Below are 10,405 nucleotides of genomic sequence, written 5' to 3'. Positions count from 1 at the left end.
GGGGGGGGGGGGGGGGAAAGGGGATGGATATAGCGCACAATTTTTTCTTTTTTTTTTATCTCTTGGGGATTGGATATACACACATCTTGCGGGAGGTCGAAGGTCTGTACATCATTTTAGATACTGTCCATTCCACTCCGCCCCCAATACACGGCCCCTCGTTCTCTCATTCTGTCGCATTTTCACTGGATCGCCACCACGCATACGCACACACAATCAATTATACCCTTAATTCTCTCTTCCATTCATTCACACTCTATCTTTCTCGCTCACTTTCTCATTTGTCTACTCTGCGTTACTGTTCCGATATTCTTTCTTTCTTTCTTTTTTTCCCTCTTTTAAATCATTTACACTCGCGCGCGTTCATGTTTGTCGTTCTCATATTCAGCAACATTTAAATATCGTATTTTCCGTAATAATTAAACGTAATAATGATAATATATAATAATTATAATAATGGTATAATAAACTATCTATCTACGCGTGTAAGGTGTATCTTCTCGTGTTTCGTAAAGGTTTGCATATCTTCCTATCATTACGAGTCCTAGACATTCTTCCCGTCTTCGTATTTATATCTGTATACATATACGGATGTATATAAATGTATGTACATATACACGTAGCAAGAGGACAAACAATAGCGTCTCATTTTGCAGCAATAATACACAGAAATACGTCTTCCTAGAACTTTATACAACACCGCCGTTGTGGAGTTAGTACTTTTTGCTTGTTTGTAGCTTATATAATTCCCACAATCGTTATCTATCAACACTAAGATATTTTAAAAATTTACTCATTAAATATTAATCAAGTCGTTGTATGCTAGACGAATGTTGAGATCAAAGAAATTGCGGATTCCAGGATGCCAGTGATCTTTTTTTGTTCTTTTTCTTCTCTTCCGTTCGCTCTTTCTTTTTTTTACACTGTATCAAGATTACTCGTCGATGATTATCTGATAATCGGCGCAAAAATAATGCGTAATGATGTTATGTTCGATTCGAGAGCTGCTGTGTCTTGCAGTATCGCAAGTTATAAGTGTGAACATTGATCTCGGAAAGTTTCGTCGTTTTCATATACATATTTACGCTTATGCCACGTCCATCAGAACAAATTTCAGCGAAAAGGAGAAAAAGAAACAGAAGTGACAGCAGTTTTCGAATCGTCAGTGACAGTCCGATTAGCGCGGAATATTGTCGTTCGCACGAACTGTCACGAAATGATAGGAACTCGGCCCTGTCATCTCTGTGAATTCTGCGTGACTAATTAATTCTCTTTTCTTCGTTCTTTTCTTTCTCTTTTTTTACCTACGCATACACGAATACAATACAACGCGCGCATACTTAACGTCCCACATGGTTCAACATTGGCACTTCGAAAGTCATCCTTTTTTTATCCTTTCTTTTTTTCCTTTAAATGTTACTGCAAATAATTTTATCTTTATTTAGCGTCTCAGCATCTCGTTACAATTACATTATCGCTGTCTTTTCGTTTTATCGTCCGACATAGACGGTTTGTATATGCTTTGACAAAAATAACATATTCATTTATTAGTATTTTCCCGTCCGTTACACGCCGGGTAGTCATTGGGTTACGACAACAATGAAACGTTCAATTCAACAGTGTTTCACATTCGCCGTTACATCTTGAAAAGTTAATATCGGACAAGTTGTTATAATATTTTTATTTTTTTATTTTTTTTAGTTCTGATGCCTTATACTCGAAGTGACATACAAAATTTGCAGTTCACCCCATTGCTCATATAACCGATACATACGTCGCCATAAAAACACAATGCATCTCTACAAGAACATTATTCTGTGAACGTTGTTCTACAAAATGTTTACTTAAACAAAAAGAGAAATGCGAGAAAGGTCTGTTTCTTCCATTGTCGTCGAACCGATTAGTTAGGCAGTGTTTTTTATTTTTTACGCCCTTATTGCGTGAAACCTAGAAGACATGAACGCGAATACGTATCGGCTATTTCTCGGCCGGGGTTTTGATCAAATACCGAAAAGCACCAGATCTCAGAGCAGACGATTAAATGGATCCACAGTTATCCGCTGTGATCCAGCTATAATAATTTATAGTCACACCTAATTGCACAAAGGTACTTCTAGACGAACCTCCCTTTCTCTCCCTCTTTCTCTCTGGTAGTTGCTAGCAAAAATTATTACACAATATTTCAATTATCTACATTTATATAATATAGACAAGTGTATGTGTGTGTATGTGTATGTGTGAATGAGTGTATGTATTGGATACAGGCACGATATAATTAATTACAAATAAATGTATACGATCCAAAGTCCTTCTTATATCACAATAGTAATGGACGCGGCGTTTTATCTATGCGCGATCCGAGCTACGGATTTTGTTTTCACTCGTAAGAGCAGCTCATCGGACTTCATGTCCGCGGGCACCTTTTCTCGCGGAAAATGGGAGAGCAAAAAAGAATTGTATATAAGAGAATTCGAATGAAACAATATATAACTAATGTTCATTGGCTCAGCCAATATCGCAAATCAAAATCCTTCGATTAAAATCATTAAATCTTCACAAATATCACAACAAATTCTCGCACCTCCGCAACGATCTTTTTGCAAAGGCGGTCTTCTTCTTCTGCAGATTCTTCCGGGAGTGCCAACTTCGCTGTATCCGGAAGCGCTGACTGCGATCAATCTCGTACAAACGACGAGATCCAATCAAGGGGATTATCAATCGGTCTTATGACCATACAGGGAAGACCTAAGGCTAAGTCTCCTCCTTTGTTTTCGTTTCATTATTAGCCTTGGCGAGTTTAGCGAGAGTATCCTCCTTAACATTGGCTAAAACGGTCAGAGAATCTTTCACGGCATGATAAATAATATTCTTGATTTGAAGCTTATCCTCATGATTCGTATGGGTATCGGATAGTGCACGGAATTCCTGGGTCAGATGGAAGCAATGCGACACATTCTCCGGCGACACAAAGTCCTCGGCCACCTTTATACAATTTTGGAGATTACGGACCTGATGTGGCGCGCCAGCTGGAACAAATACTGCATCGCCTAGACATTGGACGATAGCGTACCTGCAATAAAATATTAAACATTATTTTAATAAAATTATTACAATCGATGTTTCTCTTGCAACAAATTCTTTGGAGAATTATTTAAAAGCACGTACTTCATACGTAAAAAATAACACTTACCCTTCAACACCATATTCTCGATACAATCGCTCCCGCAATGGCCCATCTAAATAACAACTTTGATCATGTATAGGATCGTGATGAGGTTCCAAACGAGCTCCGCGTTCTAAGGCAACGGCATTCAGAAGATCTCGAATTTTGTCTGCGTCACGCGCTGCGTAAATATGCCACAGAGCACCAGGCACATTCTCCTTCTCTTCGCGAGCACGTCGACGCGTCAGAATATCACAGCCTGCTTCGTCTATCGCTCTCAACGCCTCTGTCCTAGCTGTAAATGTTTCGATCATTAATTTTCAAAGACTCGATTATTACTTCGACAAGAATATTAACGACGTAGATGCTTGATTATGCGTAAAGATCAGATATGAATACGTACCTTTGAGACTTTCTTCGTCATTAACATCCTTTGGCATTCCTACGTATACCATAACGTTCACGGCGTCCGAGATATCAAGATGAAGATTAGTCGTGCCTTTGTTGGAATGAAGAGCAGAACCGTAAGCATTATACATCTTTGGACCCAGATCCGGTCTCACGAAGCAATTAGGTAGACGACTCGCCAAATTTAGCCTGCCATTTCTATGCGTGTACTCGGACAATGGAAGAACCTTCATCAGATCCGTGAATCTCGATGGTAATAATTCGGCGAAATCATCACCAGGTGGCCAATCCTTCAATTTCAATAGCATAGGATTTCCTCGCTCGTCCTTAAGCCGCTTAGAATAGTACTCAAATCCTTCCCAGAACTTGCGCATTGGTTGATTCGGCACTAGATTGCCGGTCATACAGTTAACGAGATCGTTCTTCTCATCTCCGAAATCGCGGGCGAATGAATCAGGATGCCAGAGCTTCATGTCCAACGCCTTGGCGACGTCCGACACAATTACCGGTTGTCCTCGCTTCCACTGATCCTGAAATATTCTGTAGTTGTTTGGATTATTCGGGTCGCTTAACCTCAGCAACTTGCCGTCGCAGAGCCAAGAGTGTGGCACGTCTGGATAAAGACTCCGACTCTCTGTACCCGTCATAATTCTGATTGGTAACGGCTCACGACCACGCTGTGTCCACTTGTAACGTCGTACGAAGTGTTTCAATTCCCGTGGCTTTTCATCATCGAGACCACTGTCCTTTTCCTTTTTCACACTGTGTTCGATCACACTGGATATTACTTCATCAAGTGTATCCATTTTCGACTTTTTGCCAGATTTGGCGACGTTATTCTGCGGGGTGTTATTCACACCACTCGAATTGTTCGTAGGTGAATTCGATCTGGATCCGCCGCTCCCGTTTGACTTGTGCGATGGCCTTATGAGCAATTCCCGCAATGTCGAGTAATTACCTTCGCGATCATCATCCGAGTCCGAGTCTGAGCCGCTATCGTTTTTGTCCTGATTCTGTAGTGCTACATCGGCCAACCAGTTCAGCGGTGAGTTTTTGTCCTCGCCGTTAGTTTTGCTCTCTGATGCACCGTTAGATTCATTTATCTTCTTCTCTTCTTTTATTTCCTGTTTCACATTTCCATTGAGAACGGGCACAGAATCACCTTTGATCAGATTTCGAAGGATCTCGTTTGGTTGTGTCGGAGTTACGAGGGAGCAAGCACAATGTTGCGGAATTCCCCATTCTGCACGACATTCGTGTAGACGTTGGCCCAGTCGCAGAAGACTGTCGCCGGCGATGATTTGCGTAAGCATGAGTCGTTCCGGTTCGTGCACTTGCCTATTCGTGCATAGAAGCCACGAAAAGTCGTCCCTGTCTTTTCCACTCTCGCCCCAGATTTTGACTGTTCCATTTTTACGTCCCTAAATATTAATACATTTCTATCAATAAATCTCCTTTAAAAGAGAAAGAAATTATAACTATTATATTAATGTCAGTATTAAAAAGCTCGATAAATTATTGTACAATATCATATGATATCAATTGAATTAATTGTCATCATATATTCCTGCCTTCATATATTTAAAATATATTTAAAAAAAAATATATATATATATATATTTCACGTAATTTACCTTATAACAATCAATGCACACGACAAAGCCACATTTGCCACAGGCCCAATGGACATTGAACAAGGTAGTCTCGCACACGTCGCACATTTCTCGAACACCCAGGATCACTCGTTTCCACGCTACTGTTCCGTCTACAACCCCCGAACTCGCTGTCAAAAGGTAATCATAATCGATGCGCAAAGCGTTAAAACATGCGAACAAAAGAAATTACGCAAACCACCATGCAGCCTGATTTGAAGTTATAGTTTTGCAAAATGGCATATTAAATTATTATATATAAAAAAAATCAATGTGAATGATGTAAAAAATCAGATGTACTGAAAATAATTTAATAATGATGATGAGATTAATTTTAATAAAAGTTATTACATGCTTTACATATTTGCTTTAATGATGTATTTTAATTATATGTATGATATGTATGAGTTGATTGATACAAAAATTGGGATCAGTTCTGAAAAATATTGTAAAAACAAAATGTTACCTTCAGCCATATGTTCTTGGAGGGCATTCTTCTCTTGATGTAAAAGATCACAGAATTGATCGCCAACTTGCCAAAGTAGCCGATGAGCCGTTTCTAAGTCTAGGTCCTCTCGATCTCCTTTGTCCTTCTCGTTCTTCTCGGATTTGTCATTCTTTCCTGTTGTCTTTTGGTTATCTCCTCCTGGTAACCATAATCGAAGATCATCCTGTAACATTGTAATGATAGTTCTCCTTTGAGAGCATGCATCTCGAATTAAAACTGCAATATCCGTATCACACTAACAACTAGCGATTAAGTTTCTTAAAAGAACTGCTAGCAAACATCTTTTCAATTAATCAAAAAATTCAAATATGAATGTAGATGCAATCACCAATCGATAATATGATACAGGCATAAGACTGACTATTCATCTTATTTTAATTCGTTTTATAGTAATTTAATTACAATGTGTAAGTGTTGACCATGTTGCTCTTCGTAATTTACCTCGGACGCGTCTTTATGTGGGTCACTGAATCCTGCTATGGCCAATTGTCCGTTTTTGGTATAACGCAGTCTGCGAAATGCGTAGAATCTGCAGAAGATATTCTGAGAGTTCTTGGAGCGCTGGTTTGGCGTCCATCGGCATTCACGGCACTTGGCCAATTTCGTAGCCACCTCGAAACAGGCGCCGTCCTGCAGCCAGCTTTCACCGGATTTTTTCAGTTGCGATATCGTCGGTTTACGAAAGGACTGTCCACCGCTTCCGCCAGGACCGTTGTTACCGCCGCTCGTACTGTCATCCCTGCGTTCCTTCTTCTGACGGGGTTGTTGGTCCTCGCCTCCCATGTCATTGTTTTTCGTACTCTTTGGTCTTCTACCACGTTTCCTAGGTTCCTTGTTGTTTCCTGCATATCAACAAATCATGCATCTCGCTTCGTTAGAAAGTCTGTTATCCTAATTGTTATGCACAATTTTATTATTAATCATTCAGTGTTAAAAAGCTCGTGGTAATATCATAATATTATCAATTATTTTATATTGTCATCATGTATATATAAAAATATAATGTATCCGAGTGTAATGATATAATCAGGGAACAGGGTAAGTGCGATCGAATTAATGAAATTTGAAAGAAAGTAAGTGAACTCGAAAAAAGCATCAAAGATCCAAATATTTCTAAAAAAAAAATCTTTTCTCGGCCAGAAATGAAATTCCATAAATTAAGTGCAAGCAATTCAATTTGCTTGTCAATTGACTCTCTTGATTCTCTCGAGTTCTCTAGAGACAGGAATAATTGTACGATCATGGAACACGGATCACTTACCCTGCAAGTGAATAGTTAGTTCACCTGACGGGAAGTCCATTTACAAGAAGCTACGTCAACTAACCGTTTCCCGAGGAATTGTTGGAATTGGCCGTGGTGTGTCGAACTCTCGATGCAGGCTGAATAGAGCTCAACTGTTCGCTAGTGTCGCTGGAGCCTGCTTCGCTCTCATTGCTGGACTCGCTGCCTGCACCGCCGCCTTGCTTGTCCTCTTTCCGCCTCCGCTGATCTTCCGCGGCCGTTTGTTGCCTCCGTGCGGCGCCCTTCTTTCGTTTTACCTACCACAGGGCATAGATTATTAAGTAGTCAGGAAGTTCATGCTCTTGCCGCATCTACTAGCCGAAGCTACTAAACTGGCCACACTACTGCTTCAGCGCTACCATTTGGCACATCAAGTTTAAAGATCTATGTAAACCTAAGCAAAAATTAAAATTACATCACGCATAATATCTAACCAGCTCTATATCACAAATATAATTGCATTCACACAACCTCTCACTTGTTATGAATCTATTTATTCATAGTTGCCTTCAATTTTATTCTTTAATGTTTATAAACTTTTAAATTAAATAACAAATAAAAGTGTAATTTTAAATCTTTTCATTTAAATTCTCCTTTTTCCGAGATAGAGCACTGTGAACAATGTTTCTTTTCAACGTGAGGAGTCTCTGCTTAGTTCAACACAATTATTCTTTTTGAAGCATAATTTAATAGTCTGTTAAAAAAATCACAAATCTACTGTAAATGCAAATGAGTTGATCGTGGAATCTCCGATAAAAACGAAATTACTGTGTCAGCGTCCCGATCACCTTGCGCGAATAGAGGTTAGGTCACGATCGCGGCAAAAATTCTCAGTAACGGCGATATTTACCCCTCTGCAATATTTGTTCATGACGTGTATTCTGTCACTCGCGATCGATGTGCAGACACTCGTTGCGAAAATTCTGCCTGATGATTGGTCAATCAATTGTTTATAGGCGTACGTGACAAAACACTTGTTACTCGCGCAACGTCCATTACCCGTGATCACCCATGATTCATACACGCCTTACGTAGGAAAATGGCGCTCTTTGCGCGGCATTTAAACTCACTTTACAGAGCAGATTCTACAATAGGGTCGTCCGACCAATCACAGCTCGAATGTGAAGAGAATAAGCGGTTGACTGGTCTATTTCTAACATGGCTTACGACCTTATTGTAGAATTGGTCTAATGGACAAAAGTCCGTTAAGAAAGGCAGAGATTCGTATTCTTTGTAACTCTAAACTAGTATTATATTTAAAATTATTCATATATTTGGTCAGTGAACTCGAGAATATACTAGAACGCTTACCACAACTAAAAACAGATGACTTGACAAAGAGTTTAATGCTCGTTTTTATAATAATTTAACTTTAATTTTGATTCAATTACTTAATCTTTTTTTAGTTCTAGGCATTGGAAAAAGATTATTTAATAAATTGAATCGAAATTAAATATAATCTTATAAATACAAAAAATATTGTTCTAGAAAATATTGCTAAAAAAAATAATTATGTAATTTACTTTTAAATAACCTTATATAATAAGCAAATTTGTTTTAATTTAATTATCTTAAATCTTAATTAAAAAATTAAACTTACTAGGATTTTTTCGAAATATTTTTTGAATAAATTTAATTGTTGTAATGAATTTATACAAATGTGTATGCGGATTTATAAATTTTTCAAAACAAGTATTTAAATTAAAACAAGTAATTATTATTAGTATGTATTTTTTGTGCATACATTGTAAAAGGGAATTGTATTCTTCTTTCGTTTCTTTAAAAAACTATATTAATACTTTTTAAACTTCCACAGATACTTTCTAGAAGCTATGAGTTTCGCAAGTTATCTCCATGATATCCATTCTTAGAACGCCAACTGCAACGTTCACGAAACGTTAGCGTTCTAAGAATGCATATATAGATGCGAAGATAATCCGCGAGACGTACGTTTTCGATGATTCGAAACTCATGTTATGAATTCGATTATTACACACTACATTGAATCAACTCATATTAAAAAGCTTTATTTAAATATTTAAATGTATTTTAATTGTAATGTAATTTATATATAATATAATCAACTTTGACAATATTCTGTCAAATAGCAACAAAATCGTTATTAAGTAATTAATTGTTTAAAATTTAAAATATTTATATACCTTTACATTTAATTTTGTTAATTTCATGCATCTCTCTCTCTTTCATTTTAACTTATCGAGCAAAATTATCCTCTCTTCCCATGTTATAAGCGTTCTAGTTTCATAATTCTATAATTCCGTTTGGAAACAAAAGTTTCTTTAAAAATTAAGTGGTTTTTGCCTTAGGAAAGGCAATACAGAAAAGTAGAAAAATGTAATTAAAATCTTCGAGATGTAGGAATAAAAAACTCGATATATATAATACACGATTTTTGACGAACACAATTCGGCGGGCACTAACAAAAATTCTGAACGGCACAAAACTCGGACCGAAACCGATATCCTTCCATCTCGACCGATCTCTCAAGACTGATTTGGCAAAGGCAAGAAAGCTCTAGTCCAGGCAGCAACAAAAAACAGGTCAGTTTCGATTTTGAAATACCCTAGTTTTGTTCTTTTTGTCTGCATAGGTCATCGGTTCTCTTTTTCTTTTCAATGTGAAAAGAAAAAGAGAAAAAAAAATATAGTCGGAAGCATTCCAACTGTCTTTTCTGAGGCGGCCTACAATGGAATTCGCTTTCATGCCTTGGTCCAGGGATTGCCAGGTTAATGAAATATCAACCCCTCGCCAATCGTAACGAATTGACAAAAAAAAAAGGAAGTTCACCAATTTATTCACTACTAGTAGTAAAAATCTACAGTGCACGTAACGTATACTATAGATTTTCAATACTGGTCGTAAATACAAAAGAGGGAACATTAATGACATTACAAATTTTTGCGACCAATTTTCGGACAATCTAAAAATTGTTGATGCCTATTAAAATTTTGAGCTCCTCCAAATTTTGTGTCTTACTTTGGAGCATATCTTTTCAGTCATTTTCTTTTCTTCATAAACATCCACGCACGTATATAGTGCAAGAAATTTAGCTAAAAGTACAGAATTCCTATTTTTGAAAAGAAATATATACGAAATTCTAGAAAAATATTATATAATGTATACTATAGTATAGCATAGTATTTTCCTAGACTTCCGTTTCTTTTCAAGAATAGAGATCTAGGACTACTGTTTCGTCAGAAATAAAAGCGTACGATTAAATATTATATACAATTCAAAAGATATACAAAATAGAATATACAATTTTAAAGAATGATTATTCAGCGTTTCAATTTTTTAAATTAAATTTATTAATTAACATATAATCTAATAGAAAGATACACTATAATATAATCTTTAATATTATTTATTAA

The 10,405-nt window shown here is 37.1% G+C and overlaps 1 protein-coding gene across 5 annotated transcripts in view; it reads right to left on the bottom strand.

The window, feature by feature from the left end:
• Positions 1–58: 58 nt before the first annotated feature.
• The window catches only part of LOC108690055 (serine/arginine repetitive matrix protein 2), a 322,951-nt gene continuing 312,604 nt past the window's right edge, over positions 59–10,405 (bottom strand). For 2 of the 5 annotated variants that reach the window (XM_018197125.1, XM_018197127.1), the window contains exons 12-18: positions 7,057–7,270; positions 6,134–6,573; positions 5,690–5,894; positions 5,206–5,354; positions 3,567–4,992; positions 3,191–3,458; positions 59–3,070 (exon numbers count right to left, since the gene is read on the bottom strand). In XM_018197125.1, the coding sequence (XP_018052614.1) occupies positions 2,752–3,070; positions 3,191–3,458; positions 3,567–4,992; positions 5,206–5,354; positions 5,690–5,894; positions 6,134–6,573; positions 7,057–7,270 (3,021 nt within the window). In that variant the 3' untranslated portion in view covers positions 59–2,751. The remainder of the gene's footprint in view (positions 3,071–3,190; positions 3,459–3,566; positions 4,993–5,205; positions 5,355–5,689; positions 5,895–6,133; positions 6,574–7,056; positions 7,271–10,405) is intronic. The other 3 variants (XM_018197128.1, XM_018197129.1, XM_018197126.1) reach the window with 2 other exon arrangements.

This window comes from Atta colombica, unplaced genomic scaffold (assembly GCF_001594045.1).
Source record: "Atta colombica isolate Treedump-2 unplaced genomic scaffold, Acol1.0 scaffold293, whole genome shotgun sequence".
Lineage (NCBI taxonomy): Eukaryota > Metazoa > Arthropoda > Insecta > Hymenoptera > Formicidae > Atta > Atta colombica.
The sequence above is the reverse complement of the archived record's forward strand: the minus strand, read 5'-3'. Positions and strand labels throughout refer to the sequence as shown.